The following is a 23,034-nucleotide window of genomic DNA, read 5'->3' on the forward strand; positions in this document are numbered from 1 at the left end:
GTACATCATTACACTGCTTAGTATTGTAAAATTGTTATGATGTCCACTGCGAAGACTGTAGGGGGTAGCTAACAGGGCTTATGTGGTCTTGACTTCCTATCCACTTTCTTACCTGGTTCATGCTCTCTCTCCTCTCCCTCTCCATCCTCTTCTCTCCATCTGCACTGACAATGACACATAAACATATTGAGTGGAAATTGAAAAAAGTATATACTGGTAATCTAGTCATAAATAAAGCAAACAAAATATCTATGATGTAAATACATGTAAAAAGAGGTTGAGGAGAAACCACTTTTGATGTGTTTAGTGATGTAAAGTCATTGATAAGACCACTGTAAAGACTGTGGGGAGAACAATGACGAACATGCATTTATAACTATGTGGTCTCGACTCCCTGTCCACTTTCTTACCTGGTTTCTTACCTCTTTCTCTCTGTTCTTCCTGCTCTTTCTCCATCTCTGTCTATCATCTCTCTCCCTCTTTGTCCTGTCAAACAGATGGTAAATATAACACCTAAAGAATTTATTCAATGATTATTGGAAGGAAGATAAGGTGAATCTATGTCAATCTTCTGCGTTCCAGTTAAATATTGTGTTGCTGTGCTCAATGCAGTCTGGTAACTTCCTCTAAAAAGAGGCTAAACTCACCCCCTTGAAAAACTTCACGTGTTCAGTCTGGACATGCAGAAACTATCCCTTCTCTACAGCCGGTGTGTCGTTTGTCCTTTAAGGGACACTGTAGAAACAACTATTCTTGCATTGAAAAAAGCTATTTGTTTCATCAACTTACAAAAATGACTGAAATTGGTTACACACAAATGAAGCCTCTTTTCTTTTGAAGCACTTGCCTGTCACCACCTCTGATATTAAACCTTATGAGCCTGTTTGCCAACACAAATAGATTCTCTGGGCTCATTGGACAAACAGTTACAACAAACACAAGGCAGTGAAGCTTGTAAATAACATGAATGGTGTTAAACGTAACTAAACCCAGAACTTTAACTGTAACTATCTGGGGTGGGGGCAAACACGTAAAACCCAAACTAGTATTTTTATTAATACATTAAAGCACCAGGCCCAAGAAAAAGGAGCAGACCTCCGAACATTCACAGCCTCATAAACCAGATGGTGTGGTATTATGCCACTGTGTACGCGGCCTGTTGTTACATGATTGCATAAAGCATGTGCCTAACAAATGGAACTGCTGTTCTGGCCTGCTTGCCAGCATAAATCATTGTAAATAGAATTATTAAATAATCTGGTTTACATGTGTTTGATGGAATCTGTTGCTCCAATGCACGGATATGGATGATTTCTAGAATCCAAACTTCGTTCTGTCTCTGTTCCCGCACCGGTCTCAATTTATCTGCTGTTAGAGTGTTTCACAGAAATTTGAATATCTGTCACTTAGCTGCTTTAAAGTTGTTATCTAATTGGCTTAAAGCACCAAGAGTTGTCTCAGGGAATTCAATTTGTCACAAAAGAGAAATGGCAGCGCTGGGTGGGTAGTTATCTTTAAGTACCACTATGTTTAACAACCCCACACACATGAACAATGTGGCACATTTAGGGATTCTCACTATCTTCCTCCAGCTGGGGTAATTCTTCCTCCTTTTCAGTGCAGGACGTGATTACAGACTCCAATACATCAAAACATTTTCCAGGCTCAATTAGCTGTTCAGTGGACGGCTCAGATAAGGCAGCAAATCAACAACTGTCAGAAAAACCTTTTTACAACAATGTTTTCATGCTGTCACCTGATTAAACCATTTAGAATTTGGGGTTTTCAGAGTTTCTCGGGGCAATTACGACTGTGAAAAGGGTGCGTTTATTATTGATGGAATCCTTTTTCACAAAGGGAAAATACACCTTCTTCATCGGACAGTGAGGTTTGGAGCATTACTCCCCCCTCTCTGCTGCTCTCTGGTCCACTCTGCCTTTTTGCATTCAAGTCTAAGATGCTCGTAGGCCGTAAAATACAGTGGAAAATTTTGATTTTTGTTTGTTTCAGCTGCAAATGAATCGCCGCTGTAACCCTGTGAGACGACAGCCACCACCACCCCCATCCAACCCCCTCAGGCTCTTCTGTATTGTGTATAGCAATAAGGCTCCAGAGTGTGTGCACTTACTTATGACTGAACTGGAGAAAGGCCATGAAAGACCATTGTGCTCCACATTTTGTCTATTAAAAGAAAATAAGTCTGTAGAGGCAGGTTGTGAGTGCTGCAGCATCCAACCCACAAATACCCTGCTGCTGGTGAGACACTTCAGTCTGTGGGTAGGCGGGTAAGCAACACAGTCTGACATTGTTTTTCATGTAATCAGCTCCTACTTGTGTATTATGTGATGATCTGGCACCAACAACAGTGGCCAGGGCATCGAACATAGTTGATTTTCTGCAACAAAATGAGCCAATAAGTCTGTTGTATATGGCGTTATACTATAAAAGATGTCATATAGCAAGAAAATACCACAGTGATAACACAACAGCACTGTCAAAAAGGGTCTTCTTATGCCTCAAAGGCACCACATTGGCACGGCAAGGGGGAGTAAAGATAGCAGTGCACAAAACAGCTTTGCACAACTTCTGTCTACTGTACCAAAGGGCTTTAGCAAAGCCCCTTTTTTCACATCAAAGAGTCTTTTCTTTTCCAAGTGAAACAATACACTGTTTTCTCTGGCTTAGGCTGAAATTATTGAATGAAAATTGAGAAAAAAATCAGAGCACAAGGAAATGCACAACTTCTCATCAAAGAAATAATCAACTGCAGAATCACCTTGAGCCCTAATCAAATCTGCATTGTCCATTTTCGGTATAAAACAATACTTTTGTGCTTGTTTATCTGTGCAGAACCTTTTGTTGCTTTTATGGTCGTACATCCTTGATAACAAATAACATAACAGTCTAAGCTCTTTTTTTGCACTAGCTGAAAATAAGTTATGGCTTGAAAGCATTTTTCTTATTTCCTCCCACTTGTGTTTCCTCCTAATAATGTGCATCTGTGTGAAGAGATTGGAGAGTGTGTTGCCATTTTTAAGTGAATTATACCCTTCGTTGATCACCCCTAACACCAACGATAATCATGTGGCTGGAATACACAAGTGTGAAGGCATGGTTGCAGGCATTTGTTTTAATTGTTGCACCATCGTGATTAAGCAGTGTGTTCATCTGGTTTGACTGGGGCCTGCCAAGATGGATGGCCTGCAATGCTATCTATTCTCCGAGAGTCAAGTCCTTGGCACCATGGAGGTTTAACCATTGCTTAAATTAACACTAAGCTGGAGGGCATGATTTCCGGGCCCTCTCCACATTCTCTTTCTTTCCTGTTAAAAAAAAGTCAAATGTGCAAGTCACCCTCTTCTTCTTCTTCTACTTTGGAACACTTCCATTGCCCCAGTCTACACTGAACAATGTTTAATTTGCTCATTTACATGTTTCTCCATTATTTATTGTTATAATGTGTGTAATGTGTATAATGTTTTTCTTCAGGTGGAAACTGAACGGCACAGAAATCAGTCCCAAATCTGGATCGCACTACAGCCTCTCTGGAGGCAACCTCAGAATCAACCGTCTTAACAAAGACCAGGATGCTGGAACGTATCAGTGCCTCGCCTCCAACTCTTTTGGGACCATCGTCAGCCGAGAGGCTAGTCTAACCTTTGCATGTGAGTCTTAATTTTTCTCTGTAGGCAAACATTGGTGGTTGCCAGTTATTCTCCAGGATGACATTGCAGCTTTTTTTTTTTTTAGGGAATTATTAACTCCCAGTGTGTGGTGACTAGATTTTGATCTGAGTCATCACTGCAGATCAAAAATATCCTACAAAAATCCAATTAAAATGAAACATGAGTAAAGCATATTTATGGTAAATTATAGAACTCTGTTACTGAGCCAGTGGTAAGAGATTTATTCTTTTACTTGAAGCTACAATGTTCAGTACTTTTTTATAATTACACCCCGTCAGAGGTGAAAATAAGCTACAGAAAACATCCACCTGAATCAGTAGACCCTCAGCTTTATGGCACTTTACTGTATTCCAGCTCGTTGTCCAGCTGTCCAGCCAACAAGTCTTTGGATCACTCTCACTGCTCGGGTCATTTTTCTGCCACAGCAAGCACAGAAGGCATTGAAGACAACTGGCTCAGCACTAAACAACAGGCACAGAATTAGCAACTACCTGGTGAACACGGTGGAGCATTTTGCATTCAGAGACTGGTAGAGACCAAAAGCAGAGCTGAAAGAGAGCAAATGATTTTAAATGACCGTCAAGTTGCTCTGTAAGTGCTGCATTAGTAAATAAGCAACGGTTGCTAACTAGTTCACTATACAAACTGAAAATGTCACAATTTTTTCTGTTGGTGGCCAAAAACGTTACTTGGCATTTAAGTTGGAAGTAACACATTGTAATAAACCCAATTTTAAGTGCAGCTTTTGAAATCTTGCCTCAAGCTGCAGTCATCAATAGTTTGCTTTAGACAACTGATCAAATGATTGTGTACAATTATCACCTTATCTGTACTTCCCCTCAGCTCTCAGGAGCATTGTACCTCATCTCATTGTTTAGGTTTTATGGCCTGCAACTCATTTACCTCTACCTCATTTCCAGATAAACACTACCAGACTTCACACACACAGGGTCAGCAGCTGGCTGGTAAAACTACAGGAGCTTTTAGTCAGTTCAGAGCCAGATCTTTCCCTCAGGAGTGAGTGAAGATCCAAATTGGAGCTAAAAAATGGAATAAATATTATATTTACTTACATCCGTTGGACACAAATATGACTGGCTGGATGCTGGTGTCCACAGGGTAGGTAAATATTTAGTTTGCGACATGTTTTCCAAATCAACTTCATAAGATGATTAGAGTTTTTTTTTGCTTTCCCCCCTAGAGGCTGAAAACAGAAGTATTCAAAGTGAACAAAGCATTTAAAGTGAAAATTATTTATTTTTCAATTTATAATAATGTATTGTGTTACATTATGGAATTAGCCTGTAGTTGCTCCAAATGGAGCTTGTTTTAATTACTTTCTACACTGCTGGGTAGTTTAATGTAGAATGGCAAATGTTCTGTGCTTACACTATGTGGCACTTTCCTCGTTTTGATTACAACTCAGAGTGTTTCACTGTACAGTCTAACCTCTCACCAGTTCACACACACATTCATACAGTGCATGTATGTGCAGCACTTTCTCAAATATACATCACTCACACACTGCTGGCACAACTGTCAGCGGCAATTTTGGGTTCAGTATCTTGCCCAAGGACGAAGAAGCCGGGAATCGGACCACCAACCTTCTGGTTCGTGGATGCTTACTTGTAGTGGTCCATCACTTGTAATCAGCTGATTTTATGTTTATGTGTCTCTGCGATAGGGCTGCAACAGCTAATCAGTTAAATCAATTATAATTGATTATAGAAATAGTTGGAAACTAATTTAGTAATCGATTAGTCAGGTCTGTTAGAATGCACATGCTGTGGCAACATCTCCTGGGGTAGGGGCAGTAAACCCACCAATCCTGTGCCTTGATTAGCTCACGTGATAACGCTGTAAATGGAAAGACACAAACACAGCTATGCATACAGCAGAGAGAAGTTATGTGAGAATACTTTCCATTGAAGCCTCCAGAGACCGTTAGCTGAAAACTGTCTAAAGCTGATTTCACTTGGAACAGCAGCAAAACATCACTTTGGTATGAACCTTTAAAAAAAAGAAAACATGCAGCCATTCTTCCTCTTCTCTCAGTTTACTGGAGGATCGTTAACAACTTGAGGTTCATATCACAGTGATGTTGTGTTGCTGTTTCATGTGAAATCAGCTTTGCACAAGTTTTCTCTGAGGTTTAAACGTAAAATGTTCACACACTGTGTGTGATGACTGTGTACCACGACTCAACGAGAGCGAGAGAGAGCAGCGTTGGTCGAGAGGCCTACAGTATATGCTGAAGCGAGAGAGGGAGAGCCGATAATGAACACAAAGCAGTGAAACTGTTATGAACTGGTCAGGGAAGTCAGGACCCAGTTGCAGAGTTCAACAAAAGAGTTTATTTAACAAAAGGAGGGAGGACAGTTCCTCAGGAAAATACTCAAAAAATAAAGTAACAACTAAAAATCTCCATAGAAATGGGAAAAGACTCAGGAACAAAAGTACAACTGAAATGGTGTCGAGGCACAAAACTCACAATACAAAGGGACATGAAGGAATTACTCGAGGCGAGGCAATCAGCTGGAGTCACACGAAGCACTGGCTTGGCACTGCAAGGCAAATGAATCATCCGGCACAGGAGACAAAGGGAGAGTGGCTTAAGAAGCCAACCAATGAGGGCATGATGAGCTGCAGGTGTGCCCGGTGCTCTGTGCTCCAGGAGATGGCCCCGCCCCTTGGAGCACACTCTGTATGAGGGAGAGAGAGAGAGATGTTAACACAAACCAAAACATAATCCTCAAAAATCGAACCACAACAGTACCCTCCCCTCAAGGGGCGCCACCTGGCGTCCTACCAGGTTTACCTGGAAACCTGATGTAAAAATCCCGCAGCAGTTGCGGGTCGAGGATGAGGGAGCGGCTGACCCAGGAGCGCTCCTCGGGGCCGTATCCCTCCCAGTCGACCAGATACTGGTAGCCCCTACCCCGTCTGCGCACATTCAGAATCTGGTTGACCGTGTAGGCTGGGTGGCCGTCGACGAGACGTGGGGGAGGCGGTGGAGGTGCAGGAGGCTGGAGAGGGCTTTCGGTGACTGGCTTTAGGAGGGAGACGTGGAACACAGGGTGGATGTTTAAGGAGGCTGGGAGGCGGAGGCGGACAGCGCTGGGGTTTATTATCCTCTCCACAGGATAAGGGCCAATGTACCTGGGGGAGAGTTTTCGGGAGTCGGTCTGGAGGGGGAGGTCTCGGGAGGAGAGCCACACTTGCTGACCCACCTGGTAGTTGGGTGAGGGAACCCGAAGTCGGTCCGCCAGACGTCGGTTGCGCTCAGCCGTTCTGCCTAATGCTGCGCGGGTCTCTCGCCACACGCGTCTGACCCGGCGGAACTGAGCATGGACAGAGGGAACTGCTGCGTCGGACTCTTGGTTAGGGAATAAGGGGGGCTGGTAACCGGTGTTGATCATAAATGGTGAGAACCCGGTGGCTGAGCTGATGAGGGAGTTGTGGGCATATTCCACCCAGGGCAGGTGTGTAGCCCAGGATGATGGGAGGCGGGAGGCGACGCAGCGCAGAGAGGACTCTAGGCTTTGGTTGGCCCGTTCCGTTTGCCCATTAGACTGGGGATGAAAGCCGGAGGTGAGGCTGGAGGTGGTTCCCAGGGCCCGGCAGAAAGCCTTCCATACCCGCGAGGTGAACTGAGGTCCGCGGTCCGACACAATGTCCTGTGGAATCCCGTGCAACCTGAAGACGTGTGTCACTAGTAGATTAGCAGTCTCCAAGGCGGTGGGGAGTTTAGGGAGGGGGACAAAATGAACCGCCTTGGAGAAACGGTCAACCACTGTGAGGATGGTGTCGTTACCTTCGGAGGGGGGCAGTCCAGTAACAAAGTCCACTGCAATGTGTGACCAGGGACGTGGAGGAATGGGCAGAGGTTGTAGGAGCCCTGCCGGGGGTCGATGGGAAGACTTGTTGCGGGCGCACTCTGTGCATGCAGCGATGAAGACCCGAATGTCAGAGATCATGGATGGCCACCAGAAACGCTGCTGGATGAGAGCCAGCGTGCGGTGGACCCCTGGGTGGCAGGCTATCCTCGACGTATGCCCCCAGGTGAGCACTGATGACCTGGCAGACGGTGGCACGAACAACCGACCCGGCGGGCAACCGTCCGGAACCGTCTGGCCCTGCAGAGCTTCCTGAACCTCCTGTTCAACCTGCCAGCGAACCGCCCCCAGCACACACTCGGGATCCAGGATGGTCTCCTTAATGGGCCCCCCTCCCTCCAGGGTGAACTGACGGGAGAGTGCGTCCGGCTTGATGTTCCGAGACCCGGGGCGGTAGGTGAGGGTGAACTGGAAACGACCCAGGAACAGGGCCCAGCGGGCCTGGCGGGTGTTCAGGCGGCGAGCTGTGCGGAGGTAGGCGAGGTTCTTGTGATCTGTCCACACGATGAAGGGCTGAGCTGCCCCCTCCAGCCAGTGTCTCCACTCCTGCAAGGCCAGGACCACCGCCAAGAGCTCTCGGTTCCCCACATCGTAATTTCTTTCGGCGGGGGTGAGTCGACGTGAGAAGAAGGCGCAGGGGTGGAGCTTATTGTCAGTGAGTTGGCGCTGGGAGAGGACGGCCCCGACCCCGGAATCCGAGGCGTCAACCTCGACCACGAACTGCTGCTCAGGATCTGGGTGCACAAGAACAGGGGCGTTAACAAACATGTCTTTTAGTTTCACAAAGGCAGATTGTTCTACAGGAGACCAGGTAAAACTGAGTTTCGTAGAAGTGAGACGAGTAAGAGGGGCCGCCAGGCGGCTGTAGTTCTTTATGAACCTACGATAGAAGTTGGCAAACCCCAGGAAGCGCTGCAGCTGCTTGCGGGTGGTGGGAGTGGGCCATTCTTTCACTGCTTCCACCTTGGAAGGATCCGCCCGCAGCCGCCCCTTCTCCACCACATAACCCAGGAAGCTCACAGTAGACACATGAAATTCACATTTTTCTGCTTTAACATACAACTTGTTCTCCAAAAGCCTTTTCAACACATCTCTTACATGAGTAACGTGTTCTTCCATGGAGCTAGAGAAAATCAAAATATCATCGAGATACACAAACACAGTTTTGTTAAGCAGATCCCTTAATACATCGTTCACTAGGCTTTGGAATACAGCGGGGGCATTAGTGAGTCCAAAAGGCATGACCAGATACTCGAAGTGACCTAAGTGGGTGTTGAATGCTGTCTTCCACTCATCCCCCTCCTTAATCCTGACGAGGTGGTAGGCGTCCCTAAGGTCCAGCTTGGAGAAGACGCGGGCCGAATGTAAGGGGCTGAAAGCGGAGTCAATCAGGGGGAGTGGGTACTTGTTTTTTATGGTTATGTCATTCAACCCGGTGTAGTCAATGCAAGGCCGCAGGGTTTTATCTTTTTTCTCCACGAAGAAAAAACCCGCCCCCACCGGAGAAGAGGAGGGGCGGATGAGGCCTGCTGCCACGGACTCTGTGATATATTTTTCCATGGCCTCTCGCTCGGGTTTGGACAACTTGTACAGCCTCTTAGTGGGAAGAGGGGCCCCTGGCAACAAGTTAATAGCACAGTCGTAGGGTCTATGTGGGGGCAGTGAGGTGGCAGAAGTTTTGCTAAAAACTTGGCTGAGGTCATGGTAGTCAGGGGGTACATTTGTTAACTCAATTACCTCGACTGCTGGAGCTGGATCTGCAGGCCTGGCGGGCAGAGCGGAACGGAGGCAGTGGGCGTGGCAGTGGAGACTCCAGTTACGAATTGTGGCGGTGGACCAATCAACGTGGGGATTGTGAAGCTTTAACCAAGGGATTCCCAGAATGACAGAATTCAGAGGTGAGGAGATTACAAACAGTTCCAAATGCTCATGATGGTTACTGGAGAGGACCAATTTCAATGGTTCAGTTTTATGAGTCACAAGTTCTATGAGCTTGCCGTCTACGGCGTGTACCTTTATGGGAGAGGACAGCTCATAAAAAGGAATGTTGTTGCTCTTCATAAAATTTCTGTCAATGAAATTGTCATCGGCACCGGAGTCTACCAGCACTTGGACTGGAAACGAGTGTTCAGGTCCGTGAATCATACCTGAAACCTGAATTCTCGACGCGTGAGAGGAAGAGATGTGGCTCACCAGAGTCCTCTCTATTACTGGTGAGCCCGGTCTTTTAGCAACTCCGGGCAGCAGGAAACGAAGTGGCCACCTTGTCCACAGTAGAGGCACAGCTTGTCACGCATCCTGCGTTGTCTCTCGGCTGGGGTGAGGCGCGCCCGACCCAATTGCATGGGCTCGTCGACTGGTGACGGTCGTAGCTCTCGAGCGTAGTGGGTGGTGTCGGGCAATCCCGGAGCGGAGCCTGGTGAGCTGGGTTGCGTGCCGGAGATGAGCCGCCTGCTCCCCGTCCTCTGCCGTTCCCTAGCTCTTTCCCTCATCCTATTGTCGAGGCGGATAGCTAGATCAACAAGGGAGTTGAACGAGTTACATTCCTCCCGAACCGCCAACTCATCCTTTAATTCCCCTGCCAACCCCTTAAAAAATATGGCTTGAAGAGCCGAATCATTCCACCCACTCTCTGCCGCTAAAATGCGAAAACTCACGGCGTATTCTGACACCGAAGAGCTACCCTGTTTGAGATCGAGTAACTGGCTTGTCGCCTGTCTGCCCTTTACCGGGTGGTCAAAAACTCGTCTCATTTCCTCAGTGAAGCGGTGAAAATCATTAACCAACTCGTGTTGTTGTGACGATATCGCTAAGGACCAGGCAGCCGCCTGTCCTGTGAGCAAACTCATTATGAAGGCTATCTTAGCTTGAGGCGTAGCATAGGTATGGGGTTGTTGGCTAAATACTAGCTGGCACTGATGTAAAAATAGCGAACAAGTACCTAAATCTCCTGAATACCTGATTGGTATGGGGATGTACGGCTCGCGGGCTTGCGGGGCAGGGCTGGGAGGAGGATCGTCGGCTGGGGGGTGAGCGGCGGCTCCGGGAGAGGAGACGAGCTGGTCCTGCAGGGCGGCCAACTGACCGCCCAGTTGTGAGACGCTGGCACCGAGCTGCTGCAGGTGTTCCATCACCAGCCGCAGGGAGGACTCGTTCTGGTTGATTTTGGTGGCTTGCGACGAGAGTGCTCGTCCGTAGTTGTCCAACTCTGCTGGGTCCATGCTTGGCCGGATGATTCTGTTATGAACTGGTCAGGGAAGTCAGGACCCAGTTGCAGAGTTCAACAAAAGAGTTTATTTAACAAAAGGAGGGAGGACAGTTCCTCAGGAAAATACTCAAAAAATAAAGTAACAACTAAAAATCTCCATAGAAATGGGAAAAGACTCAGGAACAAAAGTACAACTGAAATGGTGTCGAGGCACAAAACTCACAATACAAAGGGACATGAAGGAATTACTCGAGGCGAGGCAATCAGCTGGAGTCACACGAAGCACTGGCTTGGCACTGCAAGGCAAATGAATCATCCGGCACAGGAGACAAAGGGAGAGTGGCTTAAGAAGCCAACCAATGAGGGCATGATGAGCTGCAGGTGTGCCCGGTGCTCTGTGCTCCAGGAGATGGCCCCGCCCCTTGGAGCACACTCTGTATGAGGGAGAGAGAGAGAGATGTTAACACAAACCAAAACATAATCCTCAAAAATCGAACCACAACAGAAACAAAAACACAAACCGTAATTTTCTGATTGTTTCACAGTGCTTTTGTTCTAAAGCACAAAAACAACCTGCCGGACGATGTTGCATTGCTCAGTTTTACATAAAGACAGACATGAATTCAGCTCAGTGCAGCTGGTCTGCTGAGAGCCACAGACACACAACCAATCACCCAGACAGCTCAGCCGTTTAAACTTTTCTTAAACAAGTATGACTATCCAGAAATAACAATTACAATATCAACATTGTTGTTTTGACGAGTAATAAGGGTAAAATGTAGTTTTTGTCTTTTTATCCAGTAATAATCAATGAATCCAATAAATAGTCGACTATCGATTATCAAAATAATTGTTAGTTGCAGCCCTACTCTGCAATGTAACTATCAACCATGACTGTAAAACAAACACACCATAAAATCAAATGTTTGCCGGTTGTCCTTTAAATTTTTTCCCCCTCTGCACTTCTGGGTCTATTATTTGATTTATATATCATCAAACACTTTGATGACAGTTTCTTAGTGATATCTAGACATTGGTTATATACAGATTGAGTCCGCTGGCTGGATGACCGATTGACAAAGATTCCAAGTGCACTGTCAGCACTATCAGTTCTTCAGATTAATGTTTTTAATGATTCTTTTTAAGTGATTTCTGACCATTATGATCATAGATTGTTTGACGGATGAGTCTAACTGACAGCCTCTGAGCTTCATATTCCTAAAGCAGGATGAAGTCAATAAGTGCTGTCTGTATGAGCCAGCATCGGACAGGCATAAATGATGGCATTAACAGCGAGTGAGTGATCGGTTGCTCAGATTAGATTCTGAGGTTTAGCGCTGGGAGACGAGGACACCAATATGTCTCAGGCCATTTGTTTGGCTCCCCCGGACCAGTGGCGGGTCAATCCACAATCAGATTCTGCTGGTGGATTTCCACATTGATGAGATGACAGTTCAATCAATTGTTAGGCTCTGACCTTACCAGCCTTTAGTTGTCAGAGTCGGGACATGTACATGTATGACCGGGTGTCATCTATCTTCTTTATTACTCTTGTTGTAGCTTAATTAACTCCACATCATGATTGAATGGTAAAGGTTCAAGCGAATAATTTAAAGGTCATCTGGTATTACTGGAAAGTGTCATGTAATTCTTCACGGAGATTTAAAGAAAATAAAGTGCTTCGGTTCTTTTCCTCCATCACGGAGGGGGGCAGAGATCCTTCGCTCCTTAAACTCAGACTTTTAACCGGATACACTCGGTGCACACTTTATGTGCAAGTGGTGTTTCAGCACCTATCACATTTCTTTCCGGTAAAGGTTGTGACCTTTTGGTGGTAATTAGTTTTATACATAATTTGGCTGTGATTTTAACACTAGACAGACTTTGAGCCTATTCATACCTCTAACAAGCCCAGTGGTAATTACAGCCGTCAAAGAGGCAGAATGGGAGTAATCATCTGCAGCTATAAAAATGCACGTCTGCTACACCTGAAAGTTCAAAAGTCGAGACTTATCAAGACTCTCAAATTCTAGATCTAATTTTGTTCTGTCCTGAGACTTTCTTGTTTCCTGTGGGACATAATGCAGGGAGAGAGCATCTGAGAGTGTATTTGTTTGAAGCATGGAGGGATGGGATTGTTAAAATATGTGCTAGTTCTGCTTTATTGGGGGAATTTCTCGTGATTTGCATCTAATCCTAAGAGAAATGTGTTTTTGATGTAAAAACAGAACAAGAAAATGAATGTTTTTGTTGTTGTTGAAGGACAAGACAAGTGGTTTTTTTTAATCCCATAAAATGTATGTCTTACATAAAAAGACAAACAAACAACCATGAATTGATCCTGCTCACAAATATTGTCTGTGTAGCCAAAGCTTGATAAAGGAAGTGACGGAGGTTTATAGACACAAAATATGACAAACATTGTTTGTTCTTTCAGAAGATGTTTTACCTATTGAAGATATCTGTCAGTTTAGTAATGCTGCAGTAACATTGAAATTAACAGGAAGAAAAATGACAGGAAGAAAGGAACCGTGTCATTTTCCTCGATTAAGTTAAATTACTATTTTTATTTTTAGTGCCTAAGACACTAAAAAGGTAGATATGAACTGTTTGCTGGTTTTTGGTCACTATAACAACAGTTTTAGAAACAGATGCATATTAACAAGCACAGACAAGCAAGACTTGAACATACAGTAGTCTAAACATGTTGCTGTAAAATGCACAGTTTCAGTTATACAGTGGTGTATCTGCTTCTGTACGGACTGGCTGGGTAAGTTAACATGAGCACTGTCTCTTTTGGTCAGTCCTGCACAGCACACACCTACACAATCTCTCCCCTGGGGAAAACAGAATAAAACACATATTGTACATATAGAGAGTGGGGGGCCACTGGTGTTACATAGACGTTGTAGGAGACACACAATAAGATAGATGCTGCACAGGTCTAATATATGGTGAGCTGAATAGATCAGAGAATACAGTACAGTTGATATGAGGTATACTGACAAAAAAGCTTTGTCGTACCCAGAATACACAACCTTTATCTAAGGTGGCCACGCATGCATTTTTGATCTATATCGTTTGTTTTGAAGGGAGGGTCAAAAATCATTACTTTGCACGCACAAGTTGAAACCCACTTTTCTTTGTTAGAGCACAGTGACAGAGGCAGGAGGATGCTTCTCATAGCAACAGCTGACTCTGCCAGCCGTTATTTCAAGTATGAGGCAGTCTCAGCTAATTTAAAGATGGACTCCATTAACTTGCTTTTCCTAACTACATGACTGGCAGACAGCATCAGAAATCCAACAAAGATGAGAGGAGCTCCTTTTCTGGACCTGACAGACCAAGTCTGTTTTTTCTGTGGGTGTGTGTCGGGCTGGATTTTGGGAGATTTGAAGTCTTAAAAGCACAATTCTTTATTTTAATAATTACTGACTTTCTATAGAACCCATTTCCCTGTTGAATTTTATACAATTCAAGAGAAATTACAGCGCTACTACTCTATGAGAAAAGTAGTACTGTAAGCATTTGGAAGCAGATAAATGGAGATTGTTTTTAAGCTGATATTTGAAGTAGCAAAGAGGTGAATTAGATTAGATCAATTTGATTAGTGTCTGTATGAGAAGATGATGCATTATCATGCTAGACTTAAATCTGCATGAAATGTGCATGAGTTTCTCCTTTAATGACAAAACCACAGAGAATTTTAACCACTTCACAGTTTCCTTCTGTTATATAGAACTATCTTACTAGTGTTTCTTTTAGTAGCTTATTGTTTTGGTTTTACTCTTTCGATTCAGTCTCGTCGCTCTCGTCAGAGTTATTTCCAGTAAAAGCACACAGTTTTTTTCAAGTGAAAAGGTATTGGACTGGACTAGCCCTACCGGTGTATTTTTAGCGGTTGTTGGAGAACAACATTGGGTTACATTCTACAGGTGTATGCAGAATGTACAAATGGACACCTTTCAACTCTAGTACGCCCTATGAATACGATTCCATAATATGTCAGATGTGTACATAATGTTCATCTTGTTGTGGAATTCTATCCTCAGTTGGCCCAAAATTACAAATCAAAAAAAGTTCACAGGGCTTTCTTGTGTATCACACTACATATAATAGTGTGTAAAACCTCTTGATCCAGAGGTTTTAGCTAATTACAGACCCATATCCAACCTGCCCTCCAAAATCCTAGAAGAAGCTGTTGCTAACCAGCTGTGTGATTACTTAGATAGTAACGGTTTGCTGGAAAAATTCCAGTCAGGATTTAGAATCCTTCACAGCACAGAAGCAGCACTATTGAAAGTCACTAATGACCTTTTTCTGGCTTCAGATGATGGACTTGTCTCTGTACTCATTCTGTTGGATCTTAGTGCAGCATTTGACACCATAGATCGAAAGATCCTGTTACAGAGAATAGAACAACATTTAGGGATGAAAGGAACTGCACTAGACTGGTTTAAATCATATTAATCAGATAGATTTCAATTTGTTAACGTCAACAATGACCCCTCCATGCACATGCAAGTTAGTTATGGAGTTCCACAAGGTTCTGTCCTTGGACCGATACTCTTCACCTTATATATGCTCCCCTTAGGCAACATCATCAGAAAGCACCACATACACTTCAATTGTTATGCAGACGACACCCAGTTTTACATTTCTATGAAGCCTGATGAATCTAATCACTTAGTTCAACTTCAGGAATGTCTCCAGAACATCAAGGCCTGGATGACACAAAACTCTTTACTTCTAAACTCAGACAAAACTGAGGTCGTTGTAATTGGCACTAAACATCTCAGAGAAACATTGTCTGACCAGATAGTCACCTTGGATGGTGTCAGTTTGGCCTCCAGCTCCACTTTGAGCAACCTTGGAGTTATGTTTGACCAGGACATGTCATGTGACCAACACATAAAACAAGTCTGGATCAGGTGAGTCCTGAACCATCCCTTAGTTATGCTGCTATAGGTCTAGACTGCTGGGGGAACTCCCATCCTCCACTGAGCACTTCTCCCCTTCTCTCTGTCTCTCTGCCCCCCCACACTCATTTATTTATTTTAATACATGGCAATAACTATGTTTCTTTTTTCTCCCATAGTCGCTCTCTCTCTTTCTCTCTCTCATTGCAGATATCTCTGACTCTAGAACTGCAGGAGAACAACTATTATTATTATTATCAACAACAACAATACTTAATTAATTGTAATATTAATTGTTGCTGCTATCATTAATAATCAATTACTTCTTTGCACTGTTATTGTATACATTTGAACTAGTCAGATCTGATACCTGATGTTGCTCAAGTGTACCCGGTCTCTCTCGCCTCCCTCTTCCCCCTCCCCCCCATCTCTCTTTCTTCTCTCCCCTCTCCTCCCCATTTTTTTCTGCTCACCTGAACCGGTCCAGGCAAGAGGGAGTTTTTCTGCTCCACAGTCACCAAAGTGCTGCTCATTGTGGGAACTGTTGGGTTTTACAAATAAAAATGTAGTGGCTTGCAAACACCACATTTTGACAAAACCACTCAAGGCCTACCTACAAGCTATTCAGTGCTTAGAAAATATTGTTCATTGTAGCACTAATAACTACAGAGAGACAGACAAAGTGAGTTTTGAGCAGCACTTGAACACCTAAACAATCTTATACCATTGAACGTGTCAAAGCAGCCGCCCTTGTGTGTCTGAATCAGTAATAACTGCAGAGCTCATGCACTTATTGGAATCTTTCAACAGTTATTGTCAATAATGTATTACCTGTACATGCAGAGGTCGAGTCGTGTGAACTTAGCATTTGTCTTTGTATTATTGTGTAAAAGCCAAAGTCCAAGACATAAAAAAATACTTGTTTGAACTTTTACTTATTGAAGGTGCTAGTTTTTCAAAAAACCTAACAAGTCAGTGCTCTAGGTAATTGTTTTGACTCATCTTTAAGGAACAAGGCAACATCTGATAAAGAAATCCTAATAGTGAGTCAGTGGGAGCAGGAGTTTCCAGGTTGTACTTCATTGAACATGCTGTGCCTTCTCATTTAGTCATTTAGTGATTGGTGTGAGAGATTTCTCCCTTTTCTTTAATTAAATCCACATTGGTGGTGTCTTCATCTTGTTCCGAGTGAGTAATCTTTCTAAAACCCATTATTGGTGTTGCTGAAGTCACATTGAATTTTCACAGTAAGGGTGGAGTTTTATCTGTGCTCATCTTCCTGAACTTGTACCCATTATACATGTATATTCTGTAGTCAAGAGCAAACACATCGGACAATAAGACAAAGTTTTCTGCAAAATTTTGTATTTCAGCTAACAATCATTAGTGAACATACTCCACAATGCCCTCAAGGTTGTTCTTTGAGATTGGCGGTACTCCAAATACTTCAGCATCCCTCTCTGTGTCACAAACTTTTGATGGATGATGCTACTCCTCTCAGGGGTTGTGGCTGTCTACCTCCTGAGGCAGGGATAACTGATGGGCAGTGGGCGCTCCCACTCAATACTTGCTGCCCTTGATTAGTATGTCTATTGATTCTGTATCAGCGATTATGTAAAAGATGTACACCCATAATTCATACTGATGAAAAGGCCGTACATTCAATAATGGAATCACTGCGTGGGCCTCTTATATGGGTGGCACTGATGAGGGCTGTGCTTTGAATTCGATGCGGAGCTTATTCAGCATTGACGTTTTACATGACGCCGCTGCTCGACCAGAGATGTCAAGAAGGTCCAAGTTTAAAAAAAAGTTTTGAAAAAAGAGCTTTTCTTGAAACACTTTGTGTAATGTGTGGGAGCTTATATTTGGCTGCTGATGTGGTGTCAAATCAGTGTAAGACAAGCTAATATTTTGCCCAGCATATCAGGGTGAAAATTCCTGATGTCACCAGAGTAGGCCTAAAAGCCTTGAGGGGGGACATGAATACCTCATTTAAATGCAAATAAATCCTCCAGACTCCTCTCATCTGCTGTGATAATGTGGAGTGAGTATATTGACTTAGTTAATGAGGTGTAAATAGCTAATGGGTGTACTCTGGCTTTTACTTTTTATCTGCGGTACACTATCAAGCTATCACTCTTGAGAACCTGCTATAAGGTGGCATAACATTCCCAGGATTTACTGTTTACCGCTCTCTGAGAACCATCCAGGCCTAAAGATAAATGGTGGCTGTGTCTGAGACTTGGGAAAATGGGAGAATAGCGATAATACAGATGCTGTTAAAAAGTGTCAGAATCATCCTCGATGCCAGTTTAAGGTATTTCATATCTTGTTTATTTTAAAGTATTTGAAGTCTTTTATCTATTCACTGATTTAATGTACATCCCTAAAAAAGAAAAGATGTGACAGTTTGTCAGAGGGGAACACTGCCATGAACAATGTCATGGTTCAGCTCTGCTTATATAAATTACTTATTGACTAAGGATTGTATTTAGAGTCAAGTCATGAAAATGTTTATACAGACTGTATTTGCAAAACATTCACAGACTGTATATTTTAATAGAGATGTTCTGATACAGATACAAGCATCTGCAATTCCTCAGATATTGCTGGAAATTCTGCACTGCACATCGGCAAGTATGCTTATCTGAAGATCAGATACCACATCTTTAATGTATATTAGTTTCACCCAAATAAAACTGCAATTTTCTTTCACCGGAAATCACTTCTTTACCGCTGCTCCAAAACAGCAGTCCAGCAGAGCTAGCTAAAAGTCAGTAATCTGGCAATATTTCACCCTGGAAAGTTCCATAAGCAGAACGTCACAGTTGTCCTTGTCCAATTAGACAATAAAAGAACTTCAGTCAGACAACTCACGTTCAACTGTTTATTGCAGCATTAGAACATAGTTTGTGTTTGGCATCTAGGCTCCAACTCAATCACTCCCCCGTTATGATTACACAGATATGATGGGAGTGACGAGCAAATACTTGTAACCCCCCGGAGTCTACAGGTGGCTGCTGGGGTGGTGGAGGGGCCGAAGCAACTGGTAGCGATACTGCAGCAGCAATGCGATCAAAGGGGTTGATGGGAAATTTCTCTCTGCTTAAATAGGCTGCCTAATAAGGTGGGTGTGTATAATAGATGATTGTGGATAATGAGGTACGTCACATGATGTGTGTCACATGAGCGCAGCTCGAGTTGGCTGCCTGAATTAACTCGCACGGTTCGCTCCATTTCTGTGGCATTTATTAAAGGCTTAGACCTGAGCCAGGGCATATAACAATTACATCAATCATCACAGGGTTAGTAGCACACAGCCGAAACGACATGCACTGGCTTTGAATCGGTACTTGTTATTGGTCAATATTCAAAGTCCTGTTATCAGTATGGGGAAGAGAAAAATGGTAAACCCACATTTCTCATTTCTAATTTTCCACACAGTAGCAGCTCACACCACTTAAAGTATGTCTGCTTTTATGATCACATTTAGGTGCTCAAGATGTTCAGGTGAGGTAAAGATTGTCGTCTCACCTCAGTACTCAAAAAGTCAACAACCAACAATGAGTTTCAACTTTTACTAAAGGGCTTTTGTTGGGACTCAGGATGTGAAGCCTGTGAATGAGGACAAAGTCCTACACTATGTTCACCAGCCATCCATGCTGACCACCCTGAAGCAGGCTGTAAAGTGCCTTGTGTGATTCTGGAGGAATTGTTAGTAATGAGGAAATAACCCTGATGATGTCACGAGGGTTATTTCTGGGCCAAACCCTGCACAATTGCTTGTTTACTTCGTTTCTTTATCTTCACATGAAAATATTTTATATTTTCCCATTGTTTTTATGTGTGTAATTGAACTCTTTGTTGTCAAAACCAGCTGGTTTCAAATGGCCCCTTGAGGAAGGAATGACGTATATTAAATGGATTTCAGCCGAATAGTGAATACTGCTATTTACACCTCATTAACTCCTGCTGCTTGGTGCATTTAGAGCGAGAGAAGCAAGAATTGCACTCGGTTGCTGCTTTATTAGGTGCACCGGCTCTAATTGAGTCTAATTCAAGTCCTACAACAAATCATCCCTTTATTAAGTAATGAGGTAAAGTTTTTGAAACTGTCTAGAAGTGTGGACCTAACTTTCCAGTCTATGGTTTGTCTCCATTCATACTGAGAAGTCTTCTAACATTTGGTCCACCCTTTATACTTGAGGGTTAGGGTCAAAGATGCCTAACAAATCCATTTCAATCAGGAGAGACTTCGATTCAACGGTCTGACAAACATTTATTGACATGTGCACAGAAAAATTGATGTGAATGTAGTGAGAAAGAAGTCTTTGGGCGTTTTAGACCCCTATGTGATTTCTTCAGGATTATAAGGGGGTGGAGCAGAGCGTAGAGTAGGAATCCTCCCCGGGGTCTAGACACTGGTGGTGGTTGAGGATCCAGATGAGGTGATGATGGTTCTGCTGAAGACTGGAAGAGATTGGGGTGGAGGTGGGTTACTCGAGTTACTGAATGACTGCAGAAGAGAGGAGAAGGGTTTTAAAATTTGTAACACCCATAATCAGCTGATTAATAAGCATAGAGAGAGTAAGAGATTTGAGATTGATTGAATGGGGGAAAGTCTTCCTGATTGAACTGAGCTTCATTAAAAAAAAAAAAAGAAATTCAATTCAGTGTAATTAAAACCACCCGAAATGCTTTCAATAAAAGCATTTTATTTCCATATTGTTTATTGTATTTACTATAACAACAAACTTGAGCTGTGACACGCATAATACCCGTCATCCACTTGAAGACTAAGAGCATCGTTGAGGAGTCGCAGCTTGTGATAAATTCCCCGCTGATGGTCGGACAGGCTCGTTGAAGTATGATAAAGCAACGCTGGTTTCAGAAGAAGCCCGTACACCTGGGATGTGATCATCGGCCTCATCTAGATCATTTCACCATATAACACCAGCCCAGGTTTTGTAATAAGTGACGCTAATGTGTCTAGATGGGACATCACGTCCTGAGCCCATTAATCATTGTTAGCTGCTTCCCCTTTTGAAAATGACTCAGAAGATTATATGTAATTCAATGCAGAAAACATTAGCATGTTTTACGTTTACTGCTGTTCCTTTGTGTGACTGGTTTAATTGATATATTATTTGAAATGTCCCTCGCAGGCAAACTGTGTGCTTCCATGGTTTCTTTTGTACTCAAAGTGAATATCGGCACAGCTGTGTGCGCTCAGAAAAGCATGCCTTTGGTGCCCTCCAAGTCCCCACTGCATCTGAAGGCATCGGCCGTACCATATTGTAAATGATGCTTTTCACTGCTCTCCTTGTGCCCTTTTCACAACAATGCTTCTTTTGCTCTTTTTTGGGGGGAGATGTTGATAGATGGTGTGGGGGGGGGGTGGCAGATTTTACCGCTATTGCGTCATGCTTTCAGCACGAGCGAGGCCATGTCTGTGGATGTGGACAAGGGCAATCAGTGGTTTTAGTGGAGTAGACATCACCACTTCACAAATCACAACAGCTTTGATCTCAGCCCAAAATAGTGTCAAAAATACTTTTTGGGAATAAATTCACTACCTTAGATGTCTCTTGCTTCGGTCCACTTTGTTCTCGGCTTGTATTTTGGGGAGGCTTGGGTGCTTTTATCTAACCTTCTATCGTGCCTTCAGATGAAAGTAAGTGGCGGGGCTACTCAAAAAAATAAAAGCTTCTATCGCCATTTTGGAGTGGACGCATTATTTTAACAAGTCTCAAAATAATGTTTATTTTTCCATCAATTCAAGATTTTGAAAATACTTTTTCCCTATTTGTTGTTTTTTTTGTGTGTATCTCCAGGAGTGGTTAAGGGACTGACCAAAATAAGTCTAAAAGAAAATCGGAAGAAAAAGCAGAGTAGATATTTCTGCTACGAGGATTCATCAGGGATCTCTGATGTCTCGCCAGTCAGAGATAAAGCCCACCGACAACAGGGAAGTCAATTAGCCCCGCTGTAACATTAATCACCTTTGACTGACAGTTAAGAGATAACCAGACAGCCAGCCTTCCTTTAAAAGCCACTGAAAAGTAGCAATTTGTAAAATATGACAAGCTGTAAAAAATAAATCACCTACAGTAATTTAAGCACAGGGACCAGATTGAATTCCCCACACATCATAAAGCTACAAGAAAGCATCTTAAATCCACATCTTCAGACGTCTTTGCTCTGTCTCTCTGTTTTAAACCCTTTTTTACGACTTGGTCACCTCCCCGCCATTTCGAGCCATGTTTTCACAGCCCACAAGACGTAATTAGGACGGACAGTGATTTGCAGAGTAAAAATTAGTTTAGACAGCAAATTTGTCATCACTTCTATGGACCGCACTCAGATGCTCAATTACTCTGGTGTGTGTAGACAACGTGTTCGGTGTTGTTTTTCCAATGAGGAGCTGAGACAAACAAGAACATTTATCAAACGAGCGGGTTTGAATTTTATGAGTAGTTTCTTCTTTTACCACTTTGATGATGTGGTAATAATTCACATTTTAGTTGCTGGACAGAAGAAACCGATGCACTAGTGCACTGGAATAAAGGTTCATGATGCGATTGCCCTGATTTGCATTGGTTAAAATATTTGGGACGAGTCTGGCCTGCATTGTTTCTTGGCTGTGGTTAAATCCAATTTATTTATGTTTAATCATCTGTAGAGGCCCTGTGCCTATATTATTAAAGAATATCTCAAATAATTTTATATTTTGATTGACTCCTCATTTAAAACTGTTCTCAAGTGCTTTCTCTCATCTCCGCTGCTGTCACTAGCTAATTCTCATCAAGTCTCTTGGAGGAGGAGCCACACATTCCAACAAATTGATACATATCTCCAAGAGACATTTTCAATTTGACAAGAAGCAGGGAATTTGCAAATATGACGTGCCGCTATATAGTGTAGAAACAGCAACACAGTTTTGTGCTCACTGCTGAGTTAGCCCAACTCCAGAAAGTGGTGCTAGTATTTACAACACCTTGCACTATGCGTCATTATTAATCCTGAGCAATCTTGAATTGCTTTATCGTTGAATGCGTAAGCAGAGACAGAGAACAGGGAGGAAGGAGTGGTGTAAGGCTGAGAAGGTGCTAAAGCTGAGGGGAAGTGCAGATTCAGCTCATTATTTTCTGTAGGTTTTCCCTTTTTTCACATAAAAAAACAGGGCTTCTATTATCACTATTTGTTTGGAAAATCTTAAATATGCCCAGTTGAGAAATTAAAATATAGCTTTGACTTTTGAAATTTGGTGGGTTTGAAGTAAAAACTAGCATACTAGGATTTTATTTTCATTTTCTTTAATA

The 23,034-nt window shown here is 43.2% G+C and overlaps 1 protein-coding gene across 2 annotated transcripts in view; it reads left to right on the plus strand.

The window, feature by feature from the left end:
- Window positions 1-23,034, plus strand: part of cntn4 (contactin 4) — a 156,968-nt gene that overhangs the window by 55,510 nt on the left and 78,424 nt on the right. For both annotated transcript variants that reach the window (XM_069512953.1, XM_020086371.2), the window contains exon 4: window positions 3,490-3,665. In XM_069512953.1, coding sequence (XP_069369054.1) covers window positions 3,490-3,665 — 176 coding nt within the window. The remainder of the gene's footprint in view (window positions 1-3,489; window positions 3,666-23,034) is intronic.

The sequence above is a fragment of the Paralichthys olivaceus genome, chromosome 2 (assembly GCF_024713975.1).
Source record: "Paralichthys olivaceus isolate ysfri-2021 chromosome 2, ASM2471397v2, whole genome shotgun sequence".
Taxonomy (NCBI): domain Eukaryota; kingdom Metazoa; phylum Chordata; class Actinopteri; order Pleuronectiformes; family Paralichthyidae; genus Paralichthys; species Paralichthys olivaceus.